The sequence below is a fragment of the Netta rufina genome (genome assembly GCF_964035555.1).
Source record: "Netta rufina genome assembly, chromosome: 8".
Classification (NCBI taxonomy): Eukaryota; Metazoa; Chordata; class Aves; order Anseriformes; family Anatidae; genus Netta; species Netta rufina.
The window spans coordinates 10,674,361-10,691,647 of NC_140131.1; the positions used below are offsets into that span (position 1 = coordinate 10,674,361).

The window sequence follows — 17,287 nt, forward strand, 5'->3', positions numbered from 1 at the left end:
CGTGCCCTGCCCCATGTGTCACGCCGCTACTGTTCACCTCTAATTGTTAGCAATAACGCGCGCGTCCCTGGGCAGCGCTGCCTGTGCCAGTGTCTCTCCCGGTGTAGACTTCTAAAGTATCCTAGATTTTAATGAGATTTATATTCCTGAGCCCGTGTCCCGCTGTGCCCTTTTTTTGTGGGAGCTGGGGAGGGGGGACATTAAGGGACAGTTTCCCCCCGGGGTGCATCCTTTCCCCCGTGGATGCCCAGCACTGGCTCTGAGCAGCCAGGATGGGCCCTGGGGGTGCTCCTCACCCTTGTGCTGGGCCCTTTGTAGGGCAGGAGCTGCCTGCACTGGCCCAGGGCTGGCTGGGGAGGGGGCAGCTCCCAGGGTGGGGAGCGCAGGGGGACGTCGACATGGTGGCTTTATTGTGAGGGGCAGTGTGGCTGCTTAGTCAATCCCTTTGCACGAGGACCTGCACCCTCCATAGGGCTCTGTCACAACGAGGGACAGCAGGGACAGCACGTGGAGCCCCCCTGCAGCCACCAAGGGGCTGCTGAGGCACAGGGGGGGCCTGCAAGGTAAGGCTGGAGGGGCCCAGGACACCCCCTGGCTTCAGCTCCAGGGTAAGGAGCACTACTGTGTCCCCAGGGTAATATTGTGCCAGGGCTTGTGCTGTCCCCAGACACCCCCACACTGTCCTTACCCCACAAGTTGGGTCCCTCCACCCCACATTCAGCCCCATTGGCCCCAAATTGTGCCCCAACCCTACTGGCTGCAGCAGCTCCAGGGGTGCCTTCAACTGCCCCCTCCCTCCCCAGGAACCCTGCGAACTTTTGAAACTTTTATTAAATACAAAAACCCAGGTCTCTACGACCGAATGCTGCATTCAACGTACGCTCAAAAAAAGGGTCAGACATTCAAATGTACAAAAGTCACCGGTGCCCCCGCTGCCCCGCTGCGCCCGGCCGGCTGCGGGGAGGTGGCAGTGCCCCCAGCCCCACGCAGGGACGTGGGGAGGGACAGGGCACCTGCCCCACACAGCCCCATCCTCTCCTCCCTGCCCCGGGGCTGGAGGGGGTAAAGCTGGAGAGCAGCAAGGGCAGAGCCAGTCCCCGTCACCTACAAATGGATGGAGGGAGCCATGGGGCCAAGAGGGGCCGTGGGGCTTCGTGTCAACCCGTCCCCCAGAGCAGGCAGGGCTTAACGGGGAAGCGCACAGCATCTGCCTTCAGGGACAGGGCAGGGGACACGGCCACCAGCCCCAGGGACAACTGAGGCACGGCGAGGGGCTTCTGATCATAACCAGAGGTGGCTGTTTGGCAGAGCTGAGAGCCGGCTCTGAGCACCAGACTGAAGCGGAGGAAGACAGCGAGCCAGGTCTGCGCGCCGAGCTGCGCACCGGTGCCCCCGTCCTGCCCGCTGGGGGGGCCGGGGCTGCTCCCCCCTCCAGCCGGGGCAGCTCCGGAGCTGGTGAAGGGGGAAGCCTGCACCCCGCTTCTCGCAGCACCGGTGGGGACTGGGCGCTGGGCTGCCCCGGGGGGCTCATCTCCTCCCTTCCTGGGGCGCAGGCAGGAGCTGGCGTGGGCACGGGGCCGTCCCCTCCTTCTGTGCCGGGAGCTGCGCGCGGGGCAGGCGGGCGCTTCAGCCAACACACCGAGTATGGGGCAGGGGGCTTGGAAACACACTGGTGGGGACGGGGGGGACAAAAGGTTGCGGGAATTCTCAGGACCAACGGGTGGGGCTGGGGCACAGCCGTCTCCGAAAGGCAGCAGAGTAGGCAGAAAACATCCCCCTCCGGTCCTCGCCCTGGGGCTGGGGCAACATCCACAGCGTCCAGCCAGCCCCGGCGCGGAGCCGCCGGCCACCCAAGGGCGCGAGCACCGGCCCCACACAGCTCTGCCTGCTGGGCAAGCGCTAGCCCCGGGCCAGGCGTGGGGGCGGCCGGCCGATCTCCACCGTGATGTTGGTGTACATGGGGGCGCGCGACACCTCCACCAGGCGGTACTGCAGCGAGCTGATCCCGTCCCGCTTCATGGTCATCTTGGTGTTCTGGATCTTGGTGAACCTGGAGGGGACAGGAGCGGGATGAGGCCGGGGGAAAAGGGGAACCGCCTGCTGTAGGGGGTGGCGATGCCGGTGAGCCCGCAGCAGGACCTCGGCGGGGTGGGCAGGGCGAGGTGAGAGCCACAGCCCCCTGCTCACAGCTCACCTCTGCGGGTTGGGCTCGTTGTGTTTGTCGCGTTCGTGCTTGATCATGCGGTACCTCCCGATGCGGATGTCGGGCCTCGACACCTTCATGCCGTTCAGGGAGATCCTGAGGGACAGCAGCAGAAGGGGATCAGCGCACGCCCAGACCCCAGGGCAGGACATCCTCCCAGGCCAGAGATCCCCAGGGCCAGCCCTCACCAAAAATAACCCCGTCCCTAGCTAAGCAAGAAACAAGGCTGCGCTAAGCCTGCTCTCCGCCGGCCAGAGGGGAGCAGAGCCAGGCCACAGCTGGGAACAGCGCCCACAACCAAGGATGCTGTTTGCTCCACAGCAGGGCATGCCCAGAGCAAGCACCGCCAGCTCCAGGTGACCCCCAGCGCTGCAGGCACTCGCTGTGCTCAGCCGGGTTGAGCAAACACCGCTATTCCCCCACGGCTCCAAAGCCACTGCTGTTTACATTCTCCAGATGCCGGTGGCCCTGCCCTTCCCTTCATGCAGCATGACTCTGGCCTCAATTGCTTTTTCTGTCTGCGCAGCCAGCAGGTGGGGAGAGATTTTCTTCTCCTAGAATAGTTCATTTAAAGTTGAGAGGCCAAGTGGGAGCAGGAAAGCTGGAGAGATCCCAGCTCACGGAGAGAAGCCTCCCCTCCTCCCAGCAACACAACTGCGCTCGGGCCTGATGAGCCAGCAAGCTGAAATCCAGCAGCTAGGGCAGCCGAGCGGTGGCACGGCCCCCTGAGGGCCCCCTGCACATTTTTAGGGCTGCCTAAATCTCCCCGAGAGCTCAGCACGCCGCACCTCATCTCCCCTGGGACCAATGTCTGGGCCGGTTACTTTCGGAGGGGAACTGTGCCCGCTGCCCGTGCGCACAGCACCTGCGAGGGGTTTCCAGCTCAGAGGCTGCTGTGCACCATCTCCACACGCTGCTCCACTTCCAGCACGGCCAGGCAGCGCCGTGGGACGTGCTGAAGCCACGCTGGAGCTCTCCAGCTCCTGCGCCCAACAGAGGGTGCGCGCGGGGAGCCGCGCTCCTGCACGCGGATCTGCTGCGGCCTGCCGGCTGCCGGCAGAAGTGCCCGCTGTGGTGCTGGGCTGCCTCTGCAGAGCCACTTCCAAGTTTTGCATCCTGATCCCAGCCTGGAACAGAGCCCGCAGGCGGGCTTCCCCGCTCACGTCTCAGCTGGCTTGGAACTGCAGCTCGCTGCCCACAAAGAGCAGGAGGAGGAGGAGGCCAGGACCCCCGCGCCACGTAGGATGACCCCCAAGGGCTGTCCAACAGTCCGAGCTGTGGCACCAGCGTGACAACTCGCAGCCCTGCCAGCCTGGAGGGTAGCTAAACTCCTCCCTGTGGTGTGGCAGGGACCCTCCCTGCACGTCATGTATGTCCCAGCACACACCACTAAGTCCTGAGCCGAGGCTGGGTTAAGGGGTTGGCACCTACCGGTTAAAGATGTCGTCGTCCTCTCCTCCCCAGCCCCAGTACTCGTTGGGAAAACCATTGATCTTCAGGAACTGGGATTTGCTCAGCCCAGAGACACCACCGAAGTAGCCAGCGTAGGGCAGCCTGCAGGGTGAGAGGAGAGAGATCAGGGAACAGGGCCAGCCCCACAGGGTCCCCCAGAAGCAGGGGCAAGCACCAGCCCTCCCAGTGCCACCCTCACGCAGGGCTCTGCGCCCTCTGCCATCCCACGTCTAGTTTGAGCCACTGCCCCCATGCCTGCCCCAGGCAATAACCACACGGGCAGCCCCGGCTTCATCCCAAAGCCCCCCAGCCCCTGCCCCCAAAACACCGCAGCCCCGCAGGCACCCACCTGAACCCAAACTTGTCCATGCCGACGGCAAAGTGCCGCGGCTGCTCGTAGCAGCGGTACAGGTTGCGGTCATCCATGGGGATGAGGTCCACGTCGCTGAAGATGAAGCAGTCGTACTCCTCGTCGTCCTTGAGCGCCTCCAGGAAGCCCACGTTGAGCAGCTTGGCCCGGTTGAAGGTGTCCTCGCCGTACTGCGGAGCAGGGCGCGTGGCCACAGAGCTCAGCGACGCCCGCGCGCCTGCCGCGGCCCCGCCGCCCGCCTCGCCCCACCCTACAGACCTGGTTGATGATGTAGATGCCGTAGGCCACCTTCTGCCGGCGCAGGATGGGGTGCAGGTAGTGCAGCCAGTACTTAAGGTGGTGCTCGCGGTGCCGGAAGGGGATGAGGATGGCCACCTTCTGCCGGGGCAAGCAGTCCGGGGGGGTGTACTTGCCGCCCTGGCGCACGTCGGGGTTCTCCCGCTGCACCCGCTCCATGCTCATGGGGGAGCTGAACTCGATGAGCAGGCGTCCGACTGCACGAGGGCAGGGCAATGGCGGTGGCACAGCACGGGACACAGGACAGGTCACGGTCACCCCGCTGCTCCGAGCAAACAGCGAGGGGGACCCACAAGGGGGAGCAGCACTGCCGAGGACAAGGGACTCCCAAAACCTCTCCCCACACCAGCAGGGACCAGCTGCCCGCTACCAAACTTGGGTTTCCCCAGCCTGGGACCACCGGGAAGCCACACGGAGCGCCCAGGGATGGGGACACCCCCCCGCCAGCACCCGGCTGCCCCGCTCTGGCCCCGCACACCTCACCTAAGCCGGGGGGCGTCTCCTGGCAGGGCTGCAAGGGCTTCTCGGTGACGGAGCGGTTGGTGCTGGGCTTGGCGCTGGGCGATGGGGGCTCAGCGCCGGCCGGCCCGTAGCTGGGGGCGGTGCTGTTGGGCCGGGAGGAGTTGGAGAAGGGGTGCGCGCGCGAGGCGTTCCTGGCGTTGAAGCGGCTGAAGAAGTCCAGGTGCTGCGCGTAGACGTCGAAGTAGAGGATCATGATGATGACAAAGTGGAGCAGGCAGAGCAGCAGCACGGCCTTGCAAATCCTTTCCAGGGTCACCCCCAAGAGCAGCCTGGTCATCTTCCGGGCACGGGCAGGCGGACATGTGCGCTCAGCGGGGCAGGGGGGCGGCTCCAGCCACGGTCCCGATCCTGCCGAGACACCCCGTGCTCAGGATGGGGCCGGGCACAGCCCCGCTCTGCCAGCACCACCCAAACCCAGCCCTGGTGCCCAACAGGGACTTGGAGCCCCTGCCCTGAAGGCACAAGAGGGACTAGGGACAAGCACAAGTCTGGAGGGCAGCGGGGTCAGCGCCACCCAGCAGAGCAGGAACAGACCCCAGCTCCATCCTCCAGCCAAATGGGACACCCTGTGCCCTTGGCTGCTCCTACCTCGTGTCCCCTCTCCTCACCTTCCCGTACCCACAGCACCCAGCACTTTCCCACCAGGACAGCAGAGCACAGGGAGGTGTCTCCTGGCAGCAGCTCCCCTGCCCCATTCCCAGACCCACTCCCAGCCCCCCAACAGATGATGGGGATACCCCAAAAGGAGCTGCCAAGAGCCCCACCGAGGCAGGGACCCTGCAGAAGGTCACACGCCAAAAGGCAGTCAGTTTTTAGTGTCCCAAAGCACTGCGGGTGCCCCCAGCAGCCACTCCTGCCCAAGGCACCGCATTCCCCCGCTCCCCATCCCCAACTGGCCCAGCACCGGTTCCGAAATAGGGCCAGCAGCAAGCGCCGTGCTGTCAGGGTGCTGAGATGAGCCAGCAGCTGCAGGCAGACACCGAGCCAGGAGGGAGCACGTCCCGGGCAGGCAGCCCCGAGGGGTTCCTGCTGCCTCCGGGGGAGTCCAACTCGCAGCAGCGTGGCTCCTCTCCCCTCTGCTCCCGCTGCCGGGGCCCCCCAGGACACCGTGCCCACGGGAGCTGCCAGGGCGCCCTTATCTCACACATGACACCTGGAGCCAGGCCAGGGCTTTGCTGGGAAGGTGGCCGGGAGAGGCACCAGAGCTCCCTGGCCAAGCCCCAAACCCTCCTGCCCCTTCCAGCCCCGTGGCACGCCTCGGAGGGGGACGCCCCAACCACTCCGAGCCCCCCAGCTCCCAGCAAGCTGCCAGGATGGGGGCACGTGGAGCAGGTAGCAAAACCCTGGGGACCCCAGGCCACCACAGGGACCCCGGGAGGGCCACAGCAGGCGGGGAGCTGCAGCAGGGCCCCCCAGCAGGAGCGCAGTTAGGACCCGAGGGTGCTGGCATCCGGCCTGGGGCCTCAGGGCCAGCCCTGCAGCAGCTGCCAGCCCCGGCTGGCTGCGGGGCCTCGCGGGGAGCGGCAGGGGACACGGGGTGGGCAGGAGGAGCAGGGCCAAGGTGCGAAGTGGTCCCCGCTGTGAGATGTGCCAGGACCCCGACCTTACAGCTGGATGCTTGCTAGGAAGCTGCCCGCCGTGCTCAGGGCGTGAGGGGGACTGAGAGCGTGGCGGCGTCTCCCAAACCCGCTCCCCAGCCCCGGGGGCGGGCTGCTTGCTGGAAAGCTCCCCGAAGCACAGCCCCTGCGGGAGGCTGGTCTATGGAGGCAGCACATGGAGCAGCATCTCGACAGGCAGATGGGGAGGAAGAGGCAGCGCCGGGGAGGATGAAGGGCAGGTTTTCAGCACCAGGCCTCTCCTCCAGCGGGCAGCGCGACGCTCCCCACGCCGCGCGGGCTGGAGGCTGGCGTGGACAAAAGCGGAGCTCGCCGTTAAACCGCTGCCACGGGGAGCTGGGGAGGCCGAGGGCACAAAGCGGACTCGAAACAGAAGCGGGTCCCTGGCAGGGAGGCCCGTTGGGGCTGTTACGGGCGATGTGACCCCAACGTGGCGCGAGGCCGAGCGCCCTGCCCTCACGCCTCCCCTCGAGCACCCACCCCGCTGTCACCCCGCAGCCATGGGGCCGGCTGTGCCTGATCCATGGGGGGTGCACAGGGGGGCACGGGGGGCTCTGTCCTCTCCTCCCAGCCCCCAAGGGACATCCTGCAGGGGATGGAGGCGCAGCAGGACCCGATGTCCCTGCTGCCACCCACCCCTATCCACGGGGACAGCCCGGAGGGCGAGCCCGCTGCGCCCCCCCAACCCCAAACCCCCCAGAACCCCCGGTGCAGCCGGCCCCAAGCCCTCCGCACCCCAAATCCTCCTGGAGGGGCTCGGGGGCGGCTTTGGGGGCCGGGCAGAGCTCACGGCCCCGCTGCGCCCACCCCCGCGGGGCGCCCGGGCCTGGTGCGCGCCCCCCCGTGCGCCTCCCCCCGGCCCCAGCGCGGCTCCCGGGGCCCCCCCGGGACCCTCCCGGAGCCCGGCTCCGCCGCCCCCTCCCCTCCCCTCCCCGGCCAGGCCCCGCCGCTCGCTCACCCACCCACGGCGGCCGGGCCCGGGGCCTCTCTCCAGCTCCAGCTCCAGCTCCGGCTCCAGCTCCAGCCCCGGCGGCCCGGCGCGGTCAGCGGCCCCCGCCGCCTCCTCCTCCTCTTCCTCCTCCTCCGCCGCCTGCCCCGGCCGCCGGCCCGCGGGCGCCCATCGCCGGGGCTGGGGTCGGGGGGTCGGGGGGCCGAGGGGGTCGGGGGGGGGTCGGGGGAGCCCCGCCGGCCGCCGGAGCCGCTCCGCCGAGAGCCGCAGGGCCACGGGCCGCGCCCGCACCCGGCTCCGCCCGCCGCCGCCGCACCAACAGGGGCCGCCCCGCTCCGCCCCGCCGGGGCCGGGCCTCCACCGGGGAACGGGGCTGGGGGCGCCCCGTGGGGGGCCCTGCGCTCTGCACCCCTAAGGGGCACCTCACAGCCCTGCCGCTGCCCACCCCCATCCAGCCGTGCTGCTGCTGGCTCCAGCTCCCGGCCTGGTTGCACAGCATGGGGTGTTTTCCCCTTGAAATATTTCCCCACCCAGTTAAGGTGCAAGGGGTCGGGGGCCCTTTTGGGGCTTTTTCTCCACCCCAAGCAGCAGGAGCTCAGCACGCAAAGTGTGACACCGTACCTGGGGCAGCGCACCGCAGGGTGTGCTCGCCTCGCCCCGCCGGCTGCAGGAGGGGGCCACGAGATGCCCCAACCCCAAAGGGACCCCTAATAAAGGTGTGGGGAGCCTGCAGCACGGCCCCATCACAGCCATGGTGCACATGGATGTGATTGGGACAGGAGGAAAGCATCCTGCAGCAGGAGGCTTCCCACAGCTGGTGGATGCCTAGCAAGAGAAGCCAAACCAGGGCAAGGCCCATCACTAAAGCCCAAGCGGATGATTCTTCAACAAGGAAGGTGATCGACTCCCAGAACAGCTCCTCTGAGGCCAGCACAGGCTGCTTTCCCCCAGCACCTTCCTGGAGGCAGCTCTGTCAGGGCCCACGAGCTTGGTGCACAGCCCCCAGCTCCACAGGGTGACCACCAGGGCCGGTGGGAGCAGGGTGAGCGTGCAGTAAGAGCCTCTCGCTTCGCATCTCCTGCTGGCTCCCTCCGGCTGCACCCTGCCCCACACGAGCACAGGGCAGCCCCACAGCACAACCAGCTCTAGGGCGAGCTGCTGTGGTGTTTGGAGCAGGGCACAGGGGGTGCAGGGCTCAGCTGGGTTCACCCCAATGGTCTTACTGGTCCATGGGGTAGCTCGGGCCCAGGGCCACCCCTCCATAGCGCAGCATAAACAGGCTGGAGAGGATGACAGCGACCAGGACAGATTGCAGAGCCGGCCACAGCAGGACCAGTCCCACCATCTGCCCACAGCACAGAGAGCCCAGGTGAGCCCAAGGTCCCAGAGCACACCGGACAGCGTGGAGCAGAGCCAGGACACCAGCAGACCTCAGGGAGGCTGCGCAGAGGCAGCTGCCCTACTCCAAGGGCAAAAAAAAGCAGCAGGTAGGAATGCTTCCCAGCTCCAGCAGCCCTGCCCCAGCCTGTTGTACCCAGGTGAGGAGAGATGGGCAGCTCCCCGAGTACATTTTCACTCCCGCAGAGCAGCGCTGAGTGCTGGGGGAGATGCTGCCCCTACACAGGTGTGCTCATGGCGCAGCAGGACGAGGCCCTCGTGCTGGATGCAGCAGACTGCAGAAGCAGCGGCTCCGCAGAGCAGAAGCAGAAAGACCTGGTTCTTCCCTTCCCCCAGGCAGCGCAAGAGCTGCAGGCCCAGCTGTCCACAGCCGGCTTCCCCACACCACATCCAGAGAGAGGGGAGCAGGGCCAGCACAGCGCGCCCCCACCCCGGGACCTCCACCAGGCCCCCGGGACCAAGCCCTGTGGGGCAGCAGCAGGGTGGAGAGCCCCAGCACGCAGCAAGCACAAGGCAACAGGCTGCAAGGTAGCCTTGAGGTGGCAAAAGCTTTGTTCCCCTGCCCTTCTGGTGCCCCTCAGCTGCACGGTGGGGGTAAGGACACCGCAGGCAGCAGTGTTTTGCTCCCTCTCCGTGCTGAACTACCTGGATGGGAGCCGAAAGGCCCGGCCCAGCTGGTGCCTGTGCCTCCAGCACGGGGCAGCACTGGCAGAAGCCTGGCAGAGCCAGCACGGAGCTGCCTGCTCCAGCAGCCTCCTACTCGCAGCACGGCAGAGCAATGTGTTCCCACAGCCCAGCAAGGGAGGCAGCATGGTGAACGTGGGGACAGGTGGCCTTTTCCCCGTGCGGGGTGGTGCTGCCGGGCTCCTGGAGCAGAGCAGGGACTTTGCCAGCAGCGCACGCAGCAGGGAGCCTCCGAGCACGGGCTCGGCTCTCCATGAACCTCCCCAGGCAGGCACAAAGCACAGGAGGAGCCACGTCCTTGAACGAGAACCATATTTATTTCACGGACACAGAATTGCACTGGTGATCGATTCTACGCACACCGGGGACAGGCAGCAGCACAGCCCCGCGGGGCCAGGCCGCCGGGGCAGAATTCACACAGAGATTTGTTTCTTCCGAGGGGCCGGTCGGCGGGATGGGGCTCCACAGCCAGGCTCCCGCTCCTGCTGCGGGGCAGCTCCCGCCCCAATCAAGGATAGAAACATTAAATAAGTATATACAGCACCTCTTGGGGCGGGCTGGAACAGGCTGGGTGGGACAGGACTCAGTTGCCCATTTTTACTTTAGAAGTCTGGAAAGAAAGGAGAGATGTTAGAGCGTGCCCTACAAACCCCAACCTAGCACCCTAATCCCACCCAACCACCCCAGGACCGCCCCGAGGCTGCAGGCAGCTAACTGGCCCCACCACTAAGCCATGAGCATCGCACAGGGTGCACCCAAGGTGACACCCTCGGTGACAGTTGCTCTTCGGGCCATCTGAAGAGTTTCACTGCCACCCAGAGGCACAGCACCCCGTGGGGACAGCCGTCACCCCAAACTTCTTGAGCAGCTTCAGCTTCACAGTGCAGAGGGCTGTGCTGGAGCCTGGGTGTGTTTGTTTGTCACCCAGGGTGACAGGCACCTTGTGCTCACGTAAGCCCCGAGGCCCCAGGAGGCAGGTACCTGCAGGATAGCAACGATGACCCCGAACAGCCCTATGGCACTGCCAAAGATCTCCACGATCAGGATCTTGACGAAGAGGCTGGCATTCTGGGCATCAGCCAGGGCAGCCCCGCTGCCCACGATGCCCACGCACACTCCGCAGAAGAGATTGGACAACCCCACGGTCAGGCCAGCCCCGAACATGGAGAAACCTGTGAGAGACGGACACTGCAAGAGCAGGGGATAACTCCCTTCCTCCTGCAGCCGGGGCATGCAGAAGCAGCAGCAGCTCTGGCCACAGACAGAGGGAGAACCAAAGCTGAGAAGTGGCTAGAGAAGGTAACCAAGCAGCCACTTCGGGGCAGAACGGACATGCCAGCTGTCCAGGGCAGCAGGAAGAACCCTGACATCGTTCGCACAGGGCTGACAGGCTCAGTTTGGATGGAGCCTGTTGGCCTGAAGGTCACAGAGAAGGTGAGCTGGGCCCTGCAGTCCCACAGCGAGGGCAGAGGGAGCAGCAGGAGGCTGTGCTGAGAGGGAGGCGAAGCTCACAGCAGCACCACCAGGGGCCGAGCAGTCCTTACCTGCATGGTAGTTCCTGGCTCCAATCGTCTCTGGGGTGACCGCAGAGAAAGGCTGAGAGGAAGGACAGGGCCTGGGTTACCTGCATGCTGCCCCATCTCACCCTTCGGTCTGAACAGCGACCACCCCACAAACCGCCAGCCCAGGGGCTCCCAGGGCCATGGCAGCACCCCAAATCCCCATCACAGACCCACACCCAGCTGCCCGTCCCCCCCATAACCCTGGGGCCAGCCCAAGCCCTCCCATACCTCGGCCATGTTACTGATGACGATTGCCATGATAATCCCGTAGATGGCCACGGCCTCGCAGAAAATGATGCTGGGGGAGAAAGGCAAAGTCTGACCACAGCGTCCCAGGCTCTGAACCCCCACCCCAAGCAGCACATCTCACTTCACGCCCAGCCAGACCCCTCCACAGCCCTCTTGGAGCCTGCCCCACTGCTGCCAGGGGCGGAAGGGCAGCCCTGACCACCTCCCCTATAAAGGAGAGCTGCAAAGCACTGAGGCTGGGTGCTGGTTGTGCTGTGCCACCCCAGGAACCTGTGAGAGCCCTGTGGGAAGCAGATTTTGGGAGCCCTCCCCTCTGCCAGCCCCTTCTGGGAAGGGCGGTGCAAGGCCTGGGCAGCCCCTGCCCTGGGCAGGATGCGTGAGCCGTGGGTGTTTGTTTTGAACACACTGGGCTCATTCAGTGCGTGATATCACACCACTTGTGACCCTCCTCCGAAGCGGTACTCTGCCTCCTTTAGGGCTCTTTGTTTTGAAAGCAAACAGCAGCAGCAGCTCAGCAAGGAAGGGCCTGCCAGCACACCCAGTGAGATGTGGGGTGCTGGGACTGCCCTGCCCAGGTGAGGCACTAACCCCAGACCCGCGCTTACCTGACCAGGTTCTTGGTTTTGATCCGAGGGGCTTTGACTCCGCCACCGATGATGCTGGAGCCTGTGATGTAAATCCCCCTGCGGCAGACAAGGGTGGTTGGAGGGGGGCCTGGCACTCGCGGAAGGGCTCAGGAGGAAAACCGCCAGCTTCCAGCTGAGCAAAGAATGGGGCACGCAGCTGGGGGACGCTGCGGGCTCAGCCCCAGGGCCCCGGTGGTCCTGAGCACTGCCAGGTGCACCAGCACAACAGCTGGGGCACAAGGACAGCCACTGCACGGCCCCCAGAGATCACGGGGCGTCCCTGCCTCTGTACACCCTTGCAGCCTGCAAGGTAGTCTGCCCAGACACTCAGCCCCATGGCTTTGCACACACAGGCTGTGCTTCCCCTGCCCTGCTGCAGGACCCCGCAGCGTACGCGCAGCTACCCGGATGGGACAGCAGGAGATGCTGCAGAGCAGGCCCCACTCACCAGGCAGCGCCCACCACGGACAGGGAGATGGCCAGGCCGATGCCCAGGTTGGACCACATGTAGGGAGAGGTCTCCGTCAGGAACCTGGGCGGGAAGGAACACCCCAAATCAGCACGCAGGCACGGCCCCACAACAGGCACTGGGCAGCCCAGCACACAGCTCAGCAGGGGGATGCCAGGATTTTCGGGGAACTCACCAGGCCACATCAAAGCGGAAGCCCAGGTCAAATATTGTGTAGCAGATCCCTGGAAAGCAAGAGCGACAGGAAAACCTTCAGACAGGCACCAGCCATGCTGCCAGGCAGAGGTGAGGAGCACGGCACGCAGGAGGGTTTCTGGCAGGACCGGGTGCGTGGTGCCGAGGGGCAAGGTTGCCCCCCAAAGCAGCCCCACACCCCAGCACCTTCTCCATCTGCATCCCCCAACGGCTCAGCCCCGCTGGAGAGCCCCAGCACCGGGCAGTGAGCTCCTCTCTGTCTCACGGCGGGGATGAGGAACGAGGCTGTGCCCTGACCCATCATCACATGCTGCTCTGTCACCAGCCAGCCAGGTCTGTTCCGCTCCCGAGGAGCCCATAAGTGCCAGCAGCTGCAGTTGACCCCCTGCCCTCATTTTTCCAAGGCTGGAGATGTTCTGGAGATGTTGGAGACGCATCTGCTGAGCTCAGAGCTTCCTCCAAGACTAACCATTTCCAGAGATTTGCACTCCAACGCAGGCAGCAGATATCAAGGCACGGGCTCTAACACAAACCCATCTCCCGTGCTGAATTGTGGCAGGGAACCCCGCAGCCCCGAGGTGTCTGCACCCAAACCTTGCCATGCTCTGAGCCCACAAGCAGTGAATGGGAACACAGCTGCAGACCAGGAGATTTGCTCTTTACATGACTCGCAGCTAGAAAAGAGCCCATGACCTGGCTCTGCTGAAGAGATAAACGCAGGCAGTGTCACGCTGCCTGTGCCATGCCAGATAGAGGGTTAACAGGCACCAGGAGGACACACGAGTGCCACCACCACCCCAAAACGGGAAGCAGTAACTTCGGGAAGCAGTAACGCTGGTCACTGCTCCCCTCTGAGGAACAGGAGGGGCCCCCAGGAGCCCACACAGAAATGAGGAACAGCGCTGCAGCCACGGAGCGAGGCCGCACCCCTCCCGCACGCCTGCAACCTTCAGGGCTGACAGCCTCAGCACTGCCAGGGCCGGGCCCGCCAGGCTGGCACCGGTTTGTGTTGTGGGTTCGCTGCTGGAGGAGCAAGGAACAGATCCCAGCCAGCCCCAGCCGCCCCCTGCCCTGAGGGGTGGCAGAGAGGAGCTGCATCCAGCTCAGGGCAGCTGCGGGGGGCACCTTCTGTCTCCTCAGCAGCAGGCACAGCCTCAGGATCATAGCACAAGGGAAAAGGGGCAAAACACATTTTGTGGGAGCTCTGGCTAATAACCCCTGTGTGATTTTGAGAGCTGCGGGGCATGGGGACGGGGCAGCCTCTCACCCTCACGCTGAGCTGGGAGCCAGGTCCGTGCTGCCCTGATCTCACCGGCAGCCCCCTCACAGCCCCGTTCCCATCCCCCCTACAGCCCCAAGACCCCTCAGGGCCCTCTCAGGCTCCCCCCACCCCACCCCAGGTCTCCCTCCCGGCCCGGAGCTCCCCAGACCCCCCTCACAGCCTCCCCACAGCCCCCCCCAGCCCCGGGCCCCCCTCACGGCCTCCCTCCAGCCCCGGGCCTCCCTCGGGCCTCCCCCCCAGCCCCCTCCCGTCCCCCCCAGAGCCCCCTCCGTGCCCGGAGCCCCCCGTGTCCCCCCCCAGCCCCCCCCCGGTGCTGACCGACGCCGAGCAGGGTTGCCCAGAAGGCGAGGCCGAGCCCCGAGTAGAGCAGCGCGAGCCCCGTCATGGCGGCGGCGGCGGCGGCACCGAGCGGCACCGGCGGGGTCACGTGACGCTGCTCGCGCCCCGCCGGAAGGCACGTGACCCCCCCCTCCTCCTCCTCCTCCGTCCCTTAACACCTATTGGCTGCGCCGCCAGGCAACCCCCCCCCGCGAGAACTACAAAGACCAGAATGCCCCGCGACGAGCGCTCCGCCCCATTGGCTGGCTGCCTGCCGGGGACGGGCTCCTATTGGCCCCGCCCTGGAAGCGGGCTCAGAGGCGGGGGTCCCGCGTGCGGCACCCCCCGGTTGCCATGGCGACGGCCTTCAGCCCCGACGGGCAGGCCGCGCTGCGCAGGGCGCTAGGCCCGGCCCCGGCCCCGCGGGGGGACATCGACGGCTGCTACGAGACGGGCCGGGCGGCGGCCTTCGTGCGAGGGGGCGGCTTCAGGAAGGTCCGGGAGGGGGTCCCCGGGGGGTTACGGGGGGTCCCGGGCCGCCCCCCGGTGCCTCACAGCCCCCCCCGCCCCCTCAGGTGGCCCTGCAGTTCCCCGACCAGCTGCTGCAGGACGCGGTGGCGGTGGCGGCCCGGCTGGAGGCTGAAAGCGGGGCCGAGGTGTCCGTGCTGGGGGACACCACGTACGGCAGGTGGGTGTGGGGCTGGGGGGGGGTTAATGGGGGGGGCTGAGGGTCCTGCCCGCCTCCACGGGGCGCCCACGGGGCTGTGGGGCTGCTCATGGCCTGCCTGGGGGGGGTGGGGGCTTGGGAGGGCAGTGGTGGTGACAGGAGGGCTGGGACACACGGCCTGTGTGCCTCACGGTAGGTGCTGGGCCCCCCCAGGCTGATAATGCTGGGAGTCATCCCCCCCCAGGCTGAAAATGCTGGGAGTCCTCCCCAGTAATGTTGGGTATCCACCCCCCAGTAATGCTGGGTGTACCCCCATAGGCCGATAATGCTGGGTGTCCTCCCCTAGTAATGCTGGGAGCCCCCCCCCAGTCTGTTAATTCTGGCTCTCCCCACAGCTGCTGTGTGGATGAAGTGGCCGCGGAGCACGTGGGTGCTGAGGCGGTGCTGCACTATGGCCCTGCCTGCCTCAGCCCCTGCAGAAAGCTCCCGGTGCTGCACATCTTCGGGCAGCAGCCCCTGGATGTCGGGCGTTGCGCGGAGGTCTTCCGGGAGCTCTACCCCAAGCGGCAGAGCCGCGTGGTGGTGCTGAGCGACGTGGTCTATGCCTACGCCATGGGTGAGTGGAAACGCTGGCAGTGCTCCAGGCTCTGCAGAGCTGCTGGGCGCAGAGCACCAGGCAGAGCCCTGATTTTTGCTCTGCACCCCTATTTCATTCTCATTTCAGGTGAGCTGGAGCAGCAGCTGTGCCCCGAGTACCCCGACGTCGTCTTCTCCCAGCTGGTGTGTGGGGAGCCCCCTGGCCCCGTGCTGCCCGGGGAGGTGCGGCAGCTCGGCCGCCGGTTCCGCGTGGAGGCAGGGGGAGGGCTGCAGGACTGGGCCATGTTCTACGTGGGAGCCGAGGGCCTGGCCCTCACCAACTTCATGCTGACCTGGAACCGCTGCCCCTTCAGCTCCTTCGACCCCGCCACCGGCCAGGGCCGCCGGGAGACCCTCAACGTCAACCGGGCCCTGATGCGGCGCCTCTACCTGGTGGAGCGGGCACGGGACGCCCGCGTGGTGGGCATCCTGGTGGGCACCCTCGGCGTGGCAGGCTACCTGGAGGTGCTGCAGCACCTCCGCCAGCTCCTGCGCCGGGCCGGCAAGCGCAGCTACACGCTGGCCGTGGGGAAGCCCAACCCTGCCAAGCTGGCCAACTTCCCCGAGGTGGACATCTTCGTCCTGGTGGCCTGCGCTCAGAACTCCTTGCTGGACTCCAGCGACTTCTACCGGCCCGTAGTCACCCCCTATGAGCTGGAACTCGCCTGCAACCCGGCCCGGGAGTGGACGGGAAACTACCTCACTGACTTCCGAGACCTGCTGCCAGGTGATAGCTGAAAATCAGCCACGAGCACCCTCCTGGGGAGCGTCACGCCCTGCATGGAGGCTGCCCTTGCCTCTGTGCTCAGCGGGGATGTGGGGAAGGACACCACCACGGGGCTAATGTTGCTGTTTCCCATCAGGTGCCTGCGCTTATGTTGAGCTGCCCCCAGCCGTGCCTGAAGCAGAAGCTGTGCCTGACGTCTCGCTGATCACAGGGGAGATGCGTGCTGCCCACCTCGGCGACCCCCCAGCCGCCCAGCTGCCCCCCAGCACCTCCCTGGCCTGCAGGGACCAGACTCGGGCCCTCGCAGAAATCAGCCCCGCTGGTTCGTGGTTTGGTCTCGCGGTGGGGCTGAGCCCTAGCTCGGGGCAGTGCCTTCTCCCTCCTCCCCAGTAACAGCTCTCCCTTTCTCTCCCCTCCCAGCCTCCTTCCTGGAGTCCCGCAGCTGGCGGGGGCTGGAGCAGCAGCTGGGGAAGACGCCCGTCTCCAAGGCCGTGCAGGGCCGGCGAGGGATTGCCATTGCCTACGAGGAGGAGGGCCGCAAGCAGTCCTGATGGGACAGCAGCAGCAGCACCCAGCCAGGAGCAGGGGGGGCACTGGACATCACCTCTCAGTGGGTGTTAGATCTGGGAGGGGCTCACAAGGGGCCAGAGCCGGCTCCAGGTAGGGCACACAGTGTGTGGGTGCTGCTCAGTGTCCACGGCACCCCTGGGCTGGGGGATGGGGCAGCAGCAGGGCCAGGACAAGGCCCTTGGCCTGACCCTGGCCACCCAGGGCTCCCTGAAGTGCCTGGTCCAGGGAAACTGTGGCCCTACGAGGGAAGATCACAGCTTCACGGGATCTGACAGAGCCAGGACTTTGGGCTTGTGTTGGTTCCTGCTGTTAACTAAAGCTCAACTGAAAAGGAGTTGTGCGTGAAGTGAATTGTCTTCTAGGATCAAACGCGGGCTGAAGAGTACACACAGGGGGCCCTGGAGCAGACACACAGATCACAGACACCCCAACCCCGATCCCGTCACCCCACAGCCCTCAGGCTGGGCTCTCCCCCGGGGGGAAACAGGCCCGGTG

General features: G+C 66.2%; 3 protein-coding genes across 4 annotated transcripts; 1 reads left to right on the top strand and 2 right to left on the bottom strand.

The window, feature by feature from the left end:
- Window positions 1-813: 813 nt before the first annotated feature.
- Window positions 814-7,713, bottom strand: B4GALT2 (beta-1,4-galactosyltransferase 2). Of its 2 annotated transcripts, none has more exons than XM_084290708.1 (7): window positions 7,423-7,713; window positions 4,806-5,192; window positions 4,284-4,519; window positions 4,005-4,195; window positions 3,635-3,757; window positions 2,195-2,299; window positions 814-2,050 (listed from the first exon to the last, which is right to left on the bottom strand). In XM_084290708.1, exons 2-7 carry the CDS (start codon window positions 5,119-5,121, stop codon window positions 1,900-1,902), a joined length of 1,122 nt encoding a protein of 373 aa, XP_084146834.1. In that variant the 5' UTR covers window positions 5,122-5,192; window positions 7,423-7,713; the 3' UTR covers window positions 814-1,899. The 2 variants fall into 2 exon arrangements, with proteins under 2 accessions (XP_084146834.1, XP_084146833.1); XM_084290707.1 differs by having other exon boundaries at window positions 7,419-7,559.
- Window positions 7,714-9,786: 2,073 nt separating this feature from the next.
- ATP6V0B (ATPase H+ transporting V0 subunit b) lies at window positions 9,787-14,319 on the bottom strand. Its single transcript, XM_084291480.1, has 8 exons — window positions 14,193-14,319; window positions 12,573-12,621; window positions 12,377-12,460; window positions 11,908-11,985; window positions 11,282-11,351; window positions 11,036-11,087; window positions 10,473-10,663; window positions 9,787-10,101 (listed from the first exon to the last, which is right to left on the bottom strand). The coding sequence occupies exons 1-8, from the start codon at window positions 14,257-14,259 to the stop codon at window positions 10,075-10,077; spliced, it is 618 nt and encodes a 205-aa protein (XP_084147606.1). The 5' UTR covers window positions 14,260-14,319; the 3' UTR covers window positions 9,787-10,074.
- A 187-nt stretch (window positions 14,320-14,506) lies between these two features.
- Window positions 14,507-17,108, top strand: DPH2 (diphthamide biosynthesis 2). Its single transcript, XM_084291104.1, has 6 exons — window positions 14,507-14,687; window positions 14,768-14,880; window positions 15,255-15,475; window positions 15,584-16,222; window positions 16,359-16,544; window positions 16,643-17,108. Exons 1-6 carry the CDS (start codon window positions 14,547-14,549, stop codon window positions 16,771-16,773), a joined length of 1,431 nt encoding a protein of 476 aa, XP_084147230.1. The 5' UTR covers window positions 14,507-14,546; the 3' UTR covers window positions 16,774-17,108.
- Window positions 17,109-17,287: the final 179 nt, after the last annotated feature.

Coding starts and splice junctions, on each gene's coding strand:
- B4GALT2 (XM_084290708.1), bottom strand. CDS start 5,121: ATGACCAGGCTGCTCTTGGGGGTGACCCTGGAAAGGATTTGCAAGGCC. Junction 4,520..4,805: donor GGAGACGCCCCCCGGCTTAG/GTGAGGTGTGCG, acceptor GCCCTCGTGCAG/TCGGACGCCTGCTCATCGAG. Junction 2,051..2,194: donor AACGAGCCCAACCCGCAGAG/GTGAGCTGTGAG, acceptor TGTCCCCTCCAG/GTTCACCAAGATCCAGAACA.
- DPH2 (XM_084291104.1), top strand. CDS start 14,547: ATGGCGACGGCCTTCAGCCCCGACGGGCAGGCCGCGCTGCGCAGGGCG. Junction 14,688..14,767: donor GAGGGGGCGGCTTCAGGAAG/GTCCGGGAGGGG, acceptor CCGCCCCCTCAG/GTGGCCCTGCAGTTCCCCGA. Junction 16,545..16,642: donor CGCAGAAATCAGCCCCGCTG/GTTCGTGGTTTG, acceptor CTCCCCTCCCAG/CCTCCTTCCTGGAGTCCCGC.
- ATP6V0B (XM_084291480.1), bottom strand. CDS start 14,259: ATGACGGGGCTCGCGCTGCTCTACTCGGGGCTCGGCCTCGCCTTCTGG. Junction 12,622..14,192: donor GGCAACCCTGCTCGGCGTCG/GTCAGCACCGGG, acceptor CTTGCTTTCCAG/GGATCTGCTACACAATATTT. Junction 10,102..10,472: donor TCATCGTTGCTATCCTGCAG/GTACCTGCCTCC, acceptor CTTTCTTTCCAG/ACTTCTAAAGTAAAAATGGG.